Source organism: Tasmannia lanceolata, unplaced genomic scaffold (genome assembly GCF_043159265.1).
Source record: "Tasmannia lanceolata isolate RefF3 unplaced genomic scaffold, GAP_Taslan_0.1 ptg000015l, whole genome shotgun sequence".
Taxonomy (NCBI): Eukaryota; Viridiplantae; Streptophyta; class Magnoliopsida; order Canellales; family Winteraceae; genus Tasmannia; species Tasmannia lanceolata.
The window spans coordinates 43,815,158-43,827,067 of record NW_027518692.1 but is presented as its reverse complement, the minus strand read 5'-3'; the positions used below and the strand labels follow the sequence as shown (position 1 = coordinate 43,827,067).

At 38.9% G+C, this 11,910-nt stretch overlaps 2 protein-coding genes across 4 annotated transcripts; both read left to right on the top strand.

Annotated features, from left to right (window-relative positions):
* The first annotated feature begins 2,465 nt into the window (after positions 1 to 2,465).
* LOC143846066 (putative jasmonic acid carboxyl methyltransferase 1) lies at positions 2,466 to 5,782 on the top strand. Of its 2 annotated transcripts, none has more exons than XM_077354477.1 (4): positions 2,466 to 3,689; positions 3,780 to 4,184; positions 4,918 to 5,172; positions 5,306 to 5,782. In XM_077354477.1, exons 1-4 carry the CDS (start codon positions 3,615 to 3,617, stop codon positions 5,624 to 5,626), a joined length of 1,056 nt encoding a protein of 351 aa, XP_077210592.1. In that variant the 5' UTR covers positions 2,466 to 3,614; the 3' UTR covers positions 5,627 to 5,782. The 2 variants fall into 2 exon arrangements, with proteins under 2 accessions (XP_077210592.1, XP_077210591.1); XM_077354476.1 differs by having other exon boundaries at positions 4,909 to 5,172.
* A 3,652-nt stretch (positions 5,783 to 9,434) lies between these two features.
* On the top strand, positions 9,435 to 10,838 carry LOC143847096 (uncharacterized). 2 transcript variants are annotated; one of them, XM_077355778.1, is made up of 4 exons: positions 9,435 to 9,587; positions 9,684 to 9,872; positions 10,322 to 10,513; positions 10,605 to 10,838. In XM_077355778.1, the coding sequence occupies exons 1-4, from the start codon at positions 9,504 to 9,506 to the stop codon at positions 10,716 to 10,718; spliced, it is 579 nt and encodes a 192-aa protein (XP_077211893.1). In that variant the 5' UTR covers positions 9,435 to 9,503; the 3' UTR covers positions 10,719 to 10,838. The 2 variants fall into 2 exon arrangements, with proteins under 2 accessions (XP_077211893.1, XP_077211891.1); XM_077355776.1 differs by having other exon boundaries at positions 10,599 to 10,838.
* Positions 10,839 to 11,910: the final 1,072 nt, after the last annotated feature.

Below are 11,910 nucleotides of genomic sequence, written 5' to 3'. Positions count from 1 at the left end.
TTGAAACTTTCTTTAAGTGCATTGTTATTCTGCAGAAAAAGTCACTTCGGTCTCAAATACTTGGACAAATAAAAGGTGATATTGGTTTGGTGCCATTTAGTGTAGAACATCATCAAGCAATTGGTTTAGAACCAGGCGTTTAGAACCAGGCTTCATTGTATTTTGGAGACGAGTTCGTAGTCCCCTTTGCACATCACTGATGGGGACGAATATCATTTTAAGGAAAGCGATCACTCACCTTAAAAACATTTATATTCTACACATCTCCACCGGTGGTCTCCAACATGAGGTTGAGATTAAGTTAAGAGAATTGGAAACAAATAGTATTAACTTACCGACTTCTCCAAAAGTGAGATTAAGTTAAGAGATTTGGAAACAAATAGTGTTAACTTACCAATTTTTCCAAAAGCTTAAGTTGTTGGAGAAAGGTGTTATTTATCTTTTATACTTTAACACTTTCTCGCACGTGTGGCCCACTTAGCAAACGCGTGGCACATGTGGTCCCACTTTGGGCCAACCATCGCATGTGGATTTTTTCTATCCGGGAGGTTTGAACTCGAGACCTTGGCTCTGATACCATGTTAACTTGCCAACTTCATGTGGTCCTACTCTGGGTCGATCATTGCATGTGGATTTTTGCTATCCAGGAGGTTTGAACTCGAAACCTTTGGCTCTGATACCATGTTAACTTATCAACTTCTCCAAAAAGTTGTTGGAGAAAGGTGTTATTTATCCTTTATACTTTAATAAATAGATGGACAAGATGAAAAGAATATGGAATATTCACTTGAAAACATTTTTGGGAGCAAAAGAAAATGCCCATAAATATATGCTTTTGTGGAGGAATGAAAGACTTTAAAAAAGGCAGCCATGTGTCAAGAAGCACATCACGCACTCCAAGAATTACCTAGTAGATGTCATGAAACAACTTTCAATATAAGGGCACACACTGTAACAGACCGGCCTCCACCACAGTCGACCAAGCCCACGAATCTGGGTTTTCTCTTAGATTGCGGCTTCTTCTATTTTTATGTTTTTTTTCCCACCAAAACTCGTTTTTTACACATGAAAATAACTGCAAAATATCCTAATGTCTAAATCTTTAATTCTCCAAGTTCCTCCCTTATCAAATCAAGTAACTAATGCGGATCCATCGGAAATATTTGCGATGGCAGGGGTCTCCATGACCCCGACATCTGGCCGAAATCTCCTCCGGCCTTCGATGAACCCATGCTATGAATCATAAATCTCTTCAACACATGTTGAAATCAATTAAAGCAACTCTTATTGCTTCGATTAATGATTAATGAACCTTTTACCTCGAAGATCGATTTTCTCCATGCAAAGTTTCTCCTACTTCAGTAAAAACTCTCTTCTAGGGTTTCTTTGTCAACTCTCTCGCTATCTAGTGTTTAAAAGTGATGAGTTATGAGAATTGATGGGTATTTATAGTTGTTAACCTTAGTCTTAGATTAAAATGAATTGAAATAATTACCCTAAAAAATTTCTTAATATTCGAACCGCACCCAATTCGGGCTAATAGACAAAAACGTCAATAGAAACGGGGCATTTCATGCGGTACTTTTGTGTCATACTGCACGCCCTGGATTTCACAGCCGTGCACCATATAAGTGGTGCTGAATGCTCCCTGTTTGTTTGAGATTATGACAAGCGATTGTGGAGTTCCAAACCGATTGTTGGACCGAAAATTGCACTAAATTGGAGTCCAACAATTGGTTGGAGACTCCACAAATCTAAAACAAACAGGCCACACATCCCCATTACCTTCTTCTTGCTTTGTAGGGTATTTTCCTTCCTTTTCTTCTGGTATTGGCTCTGGTGGTCTCTCCCGTGCAGCTTTTATGTAAGTTGTGGATCACATGCTATCATAATTTCAAAGAGATATGTTTTGCATTATCATGTGGGGCCATCAAGTCAATGTCAACTTCTCTAAGTCTCTGCTTTTTCTGACAACTTTGGTCTCAGAGACTCACACCATTAATCCAAAGGCCCCACATGTTACCGTGAATCATACTGAACTCTTGGGGGATTTGCTAGCGTCCATCGCAGAAATGCCTTTTGCGATGGTCCGTAGCAGATCCCACAAAATAAATAGACACAGATCCGTTATCAAACAGAGTAGGACCCATGCTCTGGTCAGAATTTAGGTGACCCGCGCGTCACCCGCAAATTCAAACAGTTGCTTATTTTGGGAAATGCTATCACTGGATTTTGATTTTTGATGAGGACGGTATGGCCGGCACCGTGGGATTTTGTCGGTGGGGAGCTGCATGAAGAAAACTGTCGCGATAGATGAACGCCGTTTTCGAACGAGAGGTTTGTAATTGAAAGAACGGAGCTCGAAATCTGCAAATTGAGAACTGCTCTTGAGATTAGTAGCCAGGAATAGAGAAGATGGAGGTGATTTTCGAGAGGAGGAGGGGGAGAATGAGGTGGAAAGAGCGTTCGAGCGGCCATTTGGGAAACCCTAGTTTTTTCAAAAAGAGAGGGCGTGGAGAATTCAAGAACCCTAGTTCATGGATTTGTTTGCTCTGCTCATTTTATTTTATTTGTTCGAATATTGGCTATTGCTAAATGTTAAGTTTAAGTACGCTGTAGGACTGCGACTCGTTCTGGAACTCGTCTATCCTCTCTCCCCGTCCCGGTTCATAAGCCTGGGAACGAAAACTAGTCGCACTGAGGTTGGTGAGCCGGTCACCCAAAGCCTCTCAGCCGGTTCTCACCTTCCCCTAGCCGGTAAAACCGGTCACCTTTCCTTCTCAATTTCAGGTTGTCGGTGTGTGGTTGGTGAAACAGGGGTCCCACGCTTTTGTTCACCACCCACACTCTGTGAAGGAAACGTCCTGGTCACCCTTCGCTTTACGTCATTCCAGACGTATTTGGGTCCCACCTGCTCTTCCTTCTCTTATGCTTATAGTCGAGGGATCAAGTGGGCCCGCATTAGAATCGTCGAATCGTACGGTGTGGATTAAGATTCAACGAAATGGGTGTCTAGAAAGTAGAAACAGTCAATTTCAAAAAAGAGAAAGTAAAAATGGAATCAGGCTCTGTTGCTTGTGGAATTTTCCACGGAAAGTTTTTTCTGTGTTTGGAGGCTACCATGCTTCGGGAACCTGGGAGTTGGTAAGGGTGGGTAGAAAACTGTCGTGACAAACTAAATGCGGCAGAAAACAAGATAAGCACTCCCGGACAAGAAAAAGAAGAGCGATGAGTTAGATTACTATGATCTGGACCGTTCGTTCGGTGCGGGTGCCTGCGGGTTGACCCGACCCGACCCGTGTTTTTGCGGGTTGGGTCACCCACGGATTAGTCTTGACGGGTCACTAAAACTCAGACCTGCGGGCACGGGTCGCGTTTGCCGGGTCGAAAAGAAAGAATGGTCTTTTGGGCTAAAAAATTCGTCAAAAGCCATCATAAATAAAGTATATGAAAAGTTTTTAAAGAGTAATTGGTTTTTGGTCTAAAACACTTTTTCCCTCTATATATCCCTACTTCACCTGTTATTGGTATCACAAAATGGTAGCTTTGGTGTAGATATTAGTAAAGAAATATAAGGTGTGTTCTATCTCGTCTAGCTTAAGGAGGCCCTTGCAATGGAAGTGCAAAATATTCTTCACATGATTGGGGGAGAGGGAGATACCAGCTATGCTAATAATTCAACAATACAGGTTCTCTATATCTCTCACTTACTCTCCTATTGGTCTTCTACATGATTTGATTATGACATTTTTTTTATTTTTTTTTTTCATTTTGTACAGAGAACGGCAATAAACAAAGTGAGGCCCATTGTAGAAGAAGCTATATTAGATCTTTATTGCATCTCATTCCCTAAGAAGTTGATCATGGCAGACTTGGGTTGTTCTTCAGGACCTAATGCCCCCTTAGTTCTATCTAATATAATAGATGCTATTTCAATGAAATGCCGCGAGCTGAACCATCCATTGCCGGAGTTCCAAATGTTCTTGAATGACCTTCCAGGGAACGATTTTAACACCATTTTCAGGTCTCTACCGGGTTTCTATGAGAAACTTAAGGAAGAGAAAGGGGTCGATTTTGGGCTGTGTTTCGTAGCAGGAGTGGCTGGTTCCTTTTATGGGAGGCTTTTCCCCACCAGAAGTTTACACTTTGTTCATTCTTCTTATAGTCTCCATTGGCTTTCTCAGGTTAGCACCGTCACCCACTCAATCGGCTCCTGGTTTGTGTTTGGATGGTTCTAGAAAACCTTTTTTTTTTCTATTTATCTTCATTTTAAAATTAAAAAAATAAATAAATCAGGAGAAACATGTTTTGTACGTAGGCAGATCAGGCAACAAAACCGAGAAACATGGTCCTGCACAAGTGTGCAGGTAAGCTTACCTGCACACGAGTGCAGAAACGGTGGGGGCCCACATTTTTGGGGGTCCAAAGCATTCACTTGGAAGGCCCTTCCATGGATAGGGTGTGACCCAAAAATCAGCCCATTGGATCATCATAACCCTACCATTTGTGGAGGGAAACATGGACACACGGTTTATGTCCATTCCACCCCCCACCATCGCCTTTGATTAGGTTATGATCCAATGGGGCTGATTTTTGGGCCACACCCTATTCATGGAAGGGCCTTTCAAATGTGGGCCCCACCCTGTTTCTGCACTCGTGTGTTGGTAACTTACCTCACACCTGTGCAGAACACTTCTCTCTCTCTCTCTCTATATATATATATATATATATATATAGAGAGAGAGAGAGAGAGAGAGAGAGAGAGAGAGATGGAAACTCATGCATAAACAAAAAATTACGTACAGTCCAATTTGTTCAAAATTCAAAGATCATATGAGAAAATGGCAAGCATGTATCATGTGTGAGCATGTCGTATTTCTTAAAGCATACCCTAATATAAACATTAAGACATTCCAGGTTCCCCAAAGGCTTCAAATCACATTAAACGGGGGTAGTATTTACTTGGCAAAGACAAGCCCTCTCAGCGTGTTTAAAGCATACTTAGCACAATTTCAGAATGACTTCTCCTTGTTTCTCAAATTACGCTCGGAAGAAATAGTTGGTGGAGGACGTATGGTTCTAACACTTATTGGCAAGATAAGCTCAGATCCATCTAATATAGAATGTTGTTGGGAACCGCTGGCTCAAGCTCTCAATGACATGGTCATACAGGTAGAAGGAACTTCATATTGTAACCTTTTAAACTCCTCCTCCCTCTCTCTCTCTCTTCTAAATATGGTTTCATTTTCATATATTATTCTTTTTTTTTATATATATGTTTTGCTAATAAGTTTGTCCTATTTAGGGAGTGATTGAACAAGAGAGAGTGGATTCATTTAATCTACCCTATTATGCACCTTCAATTCATGAACTGAAGGATATTATTGAGACAGATGGATCCTTTAGTCTTGATCGACTCGAAATAATTGAACCTGGGTACTTCAAAAGTGCGCAGGAAGCTGCGAAGATTGTAAGAGCCATTACAGAATCCATGCTTGCTGGTCATTTTGGAGAGGCAATACTGGATGATTTGTTCCAAAGATATGAAGTGGTTGTTGCTGAGTATCTGTCAAATGAGAAAGCCAACCCTATCCGTTTGGTACTTTCTATGACTAGAAAAGGATGAAAATCAACATATAACTCTGCCTCATCCGGAATTAATGATATGTAGTAGTTATGTATTTTGAAGTTTTGTATCCTCCTTTCATATTTTGATAGCATTTTATGCTTCTTGGCCGGTATAGAATAAAGATAGTGTAAGAACAATTTAAATAAAGTGAGTTTTATTGATTCTAGAAGGATGTTGTAAGCACAATTAATATAATGGGCTCACAAGGTACTGTCATAACTCATAACAATCTTGCAGAGCTTTTATGTTACATATGGAATGTTAAAGTGTGATGCACTCCAAATCATTAATCTTGTAAAACATTTTTAAAATGTTTGTAACCATGGAAAACAATTGTAGGACCTTGGACACTAAGTGTTTTGCTCTCATTCTTAATGGGAACGTGACAAAGACACAAAAAGCAAGATCCACAGTTGGAGCCAATGGAGTTACAATTTAAATAGACAGTGACACTGACATAGTTGAAACCCAAATTGAGTACGTTGATAGCCTTATATCTACTTCATCAACAGTAGAAGTGTGAAGCATGAAGGCAAGCATTTTCTTCCACAGAAATATTGTATGCAATGTGAAATGAAACAATGATCTTTTGAGAGACAAACTTCGTAGAGCACATCAATAATATAACATATGAAAAGCTTTTTAACAATCATTGTTTTTTGTTAAGAAAACAATTATAGTGTAAAAGATTTGATTTCTACTGATCTTCCATGATTACAATCAACCCTAACAGTGCTTATATAGAGCACCACCAAAGGGATAAACAAGGAAAGAGATTATGATAAACGTGGAAAGAGGTGATTGCAATCTAATCTATTATTTTATCCTATCTACGTTACCTCATCTAACCTACTTTCCTAATATACCACCAAGATTATCCAACAATCAGATGTCAACCCAATCCACATATTCTAACACACCCCCTCAAACATATGTCGATTAGACATTGACATGTGTTTGATTACAATAAAATATCCCCAATAAGAAATGTAATTTATATCCGTCAATTTGATGCCCATTACCCAATATTAATTGATGATATCCGTTGATGATGTCGACTTATGGTGTCGCCGAATTTTCACTGATTTTGTTTGTTGATGATGGTTTCCTAACAGACTATTGCTTGAAATTACAACAAACACCATATAGATGTTAGAGATATTTATGTATGAAAAAGATCCTATGTTTTTCAAATAAAACCTTTAAAGAGTTCTCATAATACAATATTATTCATTAATAAAGCTTAGGTTCATCCAGGTTCATTTTTACCATTTATAAAAGACGCTCTAAATGACTTGAAAAGCTTTATTCACATTGACTCAAATTAAAGATCTTATAAAAATTTATCCACAAACGTTTCTAATGAAAACTATTGCACTACTAGAAAAACCTTCTTTAGCGACAGCATATTCCCATCGTCGAAGAGTAATAAACCATTGCTAAATGCTTATTCACGACGGTAACTCTTCCATTCCAATATTTATCACCACTAAAGAGTCATGGCAACGGTTTAATAACCATCTCATCTTATATGTAATAGTGATAGTATCCTCCGTCGATGAAGATTAATTATCTCTCGTTTAAAAAGTATTGTGAACTATATTAGAGACGGTACATATCCATTGCTAAAATAAAACCGTCACAATTAACCGATTTTATTGAGACAGATGTTTGGCATCGCAATTTCTACCTGATATTAGCGACGGGTAGGTAACATCGCTAATATCTATATTGACAACGCATGCTAACCGCCACCAATCCCGTTAAATGTTTTTTTTTTTTTTAAATAATAAATTTACTTGACGCTTCCTATCGGCACACCAGGTAAATTTATTAGTGCACATCTAATTCTTTGCCCGATTTTCTACATAAATCTAGATATTCTTGCCACAGCGTGAAATTTTCCTTTTAACATGCACAAACTCAACAACTTTGATACATACTCGGCATATATAGTTATGGCAGTAAAAGCATTGAATTTGTGAAATTTACTGCAAAAGCATTGAATTATTGAAGTTTACAGCAGATGAAGCAAGAATACCAACTACATATCCATCTATCTTTTTGTCTCCAAGAATGTGAAATCTTTCCTCGCACACTGAGAATGATACATTTTAAGAGAATGTCAAAATAGGCCTCTTGTGAAGGCCATTGTTCACTCTTTGACGCAGATCCTCTCATTCTTCCTCAGAGAAGTCATTGTTTGCAACCATGGTGAGGCGGATATCCCATGGTTGCAAACAATGACTTCTAATCAATAGAAACCTCTGTTGATTAGAGGGTTAGGATCATTCAACATGATTTACGGGATATAACATATTTACATCGTGAGTTCGTGACCCAATAAATGAACGGTTTGTATCATCATATGAAGTAGACCCTACAGGCTTTTAATTAGTAAATCTCTTTTTTTCGTGCCAAACAAAGGGATTTTTGCGAATTGGGTACTATTCAAACAGTCCTACTTTCAGAAAATTATTGCCAAACAAGTCCCGAAAACAAACCGATGCCAAATTGATGTGTTAAAGTATACAAGAAGACAAAATTACACTATCTTCTCAACGTTCAATTACTTTCTCCCAATATGTTCGGCAAAACTCTTCCTAAACGTTTTACCTTCTCCATTTTAATTAAAAATATAATTCCATTTTTTACAAAGATTTAATATCCAAGTTAAAGATGAGAAATTATATTATGGCTGTCTAAAAATACAATGGGTCCACATTATTTGGGTGATCTAAACCGTTCATTTATTGGGCGCCAATGTAGCTAGGGTGACCTCATAAAATCTTCTCCATGGGATGATCATAACCATGGTTTTCAATTTCGACCATTTCGGTCGAAATTTCGGTTTTTCCGAAATTTGACCCAAAAAATCTGTTTTTTTAATATTAATTTAATATTTCACCGAAATTTCAGGGTCCGAAACCGGTACCGAAACCGAAATTTTAAACCTTGATCATAACCCACTGATCCAAGGAGATTTCTATATTGTGCTGTCCATTTTATACCTCCACAAATTGGAGAGTTATGATCATCTTATTGAGAAGATTTTTTAGGCACACCCTATCTACATTGGAGCCCAACAAATGGATGATTAAGATCACCCAAACAATGTGGGCCCCAATGAGAACCAAACAAGATTTTTGGGGCCTGCAACTATTAAAACATGGATTTTGTTTCTTCGGTTTTGGGACCCCATTGCAAATGATGCCGCGCCCACTTATTTTGATAATGACAATCCTTAACCTATTAATTTGTAGAGAAATTATATGGTGGCCGGTTGTGCATACACGTGCAGCCCCAATAATAGTGGGGCCCACATTTTTAGGTGATCTGTACCATTCATTTGTTGGGCCCTGATGTATATAGGGTGTGCCCGGAAAATCTTCTCCATAGCATGTTCCTAAATCTTTGATTTGTGGAGTTTTAAAATTGACGGAACGTTACAAAAAATCTCCACAGATCAGATGGTTAGGATCATCCTATGGAGAAGATATTCCGGGTACCCCCTATCTACATCATGGCCCAACAAATGAATGGTTTAGATCAGCCAAATAATGTGGACCCCACTGTTTTCCACCATATAAAATCTCCAATTTGTAACACTGCTGCAAATGACAACTAATTAGAAAAGCGTGTAATGAAGAAACGAGAGCCATTAGTAAAACATCCTAACCATAAGAGTAATAGTTGAGCGATAGTATCGGTTTCTCACTCGTAGTCAACAACAAACTCACAAAGAGCAGCTAGAAAGAAGCCTCTTCCTTCTCAACAGCAACAAAAACCAAAAGACTCGGCCTCATTTTTCTGTTATGACTACCAAAACAATAAGAAAGACATACTGGCTTTCTTTGCAATAAGGTATAGACAAATGGAAAACAAAGGAGGCTCCAAGATGAGCACTTGCTCTTCACCTGAGACTCTTCTTCACAAATTGGATAGTCTTGATACTCGTGTATGTCATATTGTCATCTCACTCCATGCCCATATATGCAACTTAACTCCATTTTTAGTTTTGGGCTGACCCTTTTTTGTTGCCTATCTGATACAGCTGCAGCAGCTCGAGGAGAAGCAAAGGCTCACACAAAGCTATGTTCTTCCAGATTCACATCACTTGATAAATCCCTCAACTGTAAACTTTGATCGGCAATGCAAGTCATTAGCATCTGCTCTGCAAGAAGTTCACTTCAAGGGCACTCTGATGGACCGGCTGCGATTACTGGAGAATCGGATTTTACAGGTAAAATGCCTCAGTTCTATCAAACACCCAATCCAACCAACAACCCATATTGGGCTAGAAATGTTGTTACCAACCGAAATCGGTTTCATCTTCCTAGAGGGAAGATCAGCCTCTTGATCCGCTTAGAGGGAAGTTTCAATCCTCCTTTGGGTGCGAAGACACAATTTTTGGGACAAATGTCTTCGTTCATTTGAAAAAAGACTGCTTAAAACCCCTCTTTCGGCCACTTACCACTTCCTCTAAAACTCCTACCCAAACCGATCTAGATTTCGTACCCCTTATTATCAAACAACTAGATAGCAAAATCACAAGCTATACAAATTTAAACTAATTTATTCCACCCAAGTGAGGCCCGTCTAGGTACGTAACAAATGTCTTGTTAGAATAGAGATTTCATGGACTAACACCTCCAGTGTTTCCTTCACCTATTTTTTCTTGTATATGTTTAGCTAAACAATGAATTGGAGAAGGGAAACAGTGCTGCGAGCTCTTCGACAAGAACACCAGATGAAATTGTATGGCTTGCTCCAGAGAAGAGACATGATGTTTTACCCTCCCAAGGCTTTAACCAACCTGAGAATCCTAGGGAGGAATTGCACAGAGGCTTCTCCGAGCTGAATGGCAAGAATCCTAAACGACAGGTGAGTTGATCCGGATGAGTTGATTGAGATTTGATGGTATTCTGATTCATTTTCTCACTTTATCTATTCTTGTTTTCTTTCCAAGGGAAAGGGTCCGAGAGGAGGCATTGGTGAAGGAGAGAAAAAAGGAAACAAGCGGAGGAACGAGAAGAGGCCACTTGATAACCAACAAATTCATAGGAAATGGTTCGCGATTGGATGCTGATTTATGTCTTATTTTTTCGTAGTTGATCTCAGAAGTAGAATGCCTTGGATTGCAATTAGCAGCACTATCAACTTTATTCTGAACAGCAAAACTGAATAAAATTATTTCATTTCCTGTGTCTGAACTTTTCTATGCAACATCTTGTAACAGTGAGGTTCTGCTCCAAAAAAAAAACTGGATGAAATGTGGCATCTCCAAGAGTACAATATCTAAGTATACTCAGAATGTCGTATGAGAATGGATTTCCTTGTAGTATCACTAACATAATACAATTCAATTATGAAGGGAAAGACTGCGAATTACAAAAGTATTTCAACTTAAGTTTGTTTTGCAAAACCCAAAATATGCATGCACAAATACCAAACAAAATGCAAACAGATTACTTTTAAGCTTCTTTAATCAATATACTGGTAGGGGTCCGCCTAACCCCAGCTTACCGATCAAAAAAAAAAAAAGAAGATAACTTTTAAGCTATTTTATCTGGGGAAATGATTTCAGCACAAACATGTTTTGATAACATGCGCTCATGTATCATGTTTTGATAACAGCACAAACATGCGCATGGAGATGACAGAGGGTTAATCAGCCCTTCATAGAGAGGACGAGAACCAGACTGTCTTTGCTCTTGCATGGGAGCAATCATTTTTCGCAGATTCCCATTAATTTTAGCAATTTGTTGTTCCCGTCCACCAATGGTCTGTCCTTGTTGAACAGTCGACTCTACTAAGTGTTCACTTTGGATTACTGTGTTTTAGAATCTGATGAAAATTGATTCTCTTAGCTAAGCTAGATCTTCCAAGGAGGCAGTTTGGGCTTCATTAGTAGATATGGAATGCACACCGTAGTTCAACAAATCCTTGGGGAGTTCATCTTCTTCTCCACCAAATGGAATATAGAGCCTCAGTCTGGCCGTGAACGTTCTTGCTCTTAAACATACTGGGTGTGTTGTTCAGTGTGTTTGGCCAATTTTGACATGAAGCATTAAATCAACCATGCATTATAGGGTTATCTGTGGCCTAGTCACTTATTCAACTCAGGGGATTATGAAGGCCTAGATTTGCCTTACCTGGGTCCCTTTTGGGGTACGATTATTGGATAATCATTTCAACAGACGGTGGATTATGCAGGGTAAGTGATGCCTAGATTTCCCTTACGCGGGTCTCCTTTTGAGTATGAATATTGGATAATCATT

Bases quoted from the DNA above. Each gene is read 5' to 3' on its own strand.
- LOC143846066 (XM_077354476.1), top strand. From the start codon at position 3,615: ATGGAAGTGCAAAATATTCTTCACATGATTGGGGGAGAGGGAGATACC. The intron at 4,185-4,908 runs GTTAGCACCGTC...ATAAACATTAAG, and splicing joins GTCTCCATTGGCTTTCTCAG to ACATTCCAGGTTCCCCAAAG. The intron at 5,173-5,305 runs GTAGAAGGAACT...TGTCCTATTTAG, and splicing joins TCAATGACATGGTCATACAG to GGAGTGATTGAACAAGAGAG.
- LOC143847096 (XM_077355776.1), top strand. From the start codon at position 9,504: ATGGAAAACAAAGGAGGCTCCAAGATGAGCACTTGCTCTTCACCTGAG. The intron at 9,588-9,683 runs GTATGTCATATT...TATCTGATACAG, and splicing joins TGGATAGTCTTGATACTCGT to CTGCAGCAGCTCGAGGAGAA. The intron at 9,873-10,321 runs GTAAAATGCCTC...GTATATGTTTAG, and splicing joins TGGAGAATCGGATTTTACAG to CTAAACAATGAATTGGAGAA.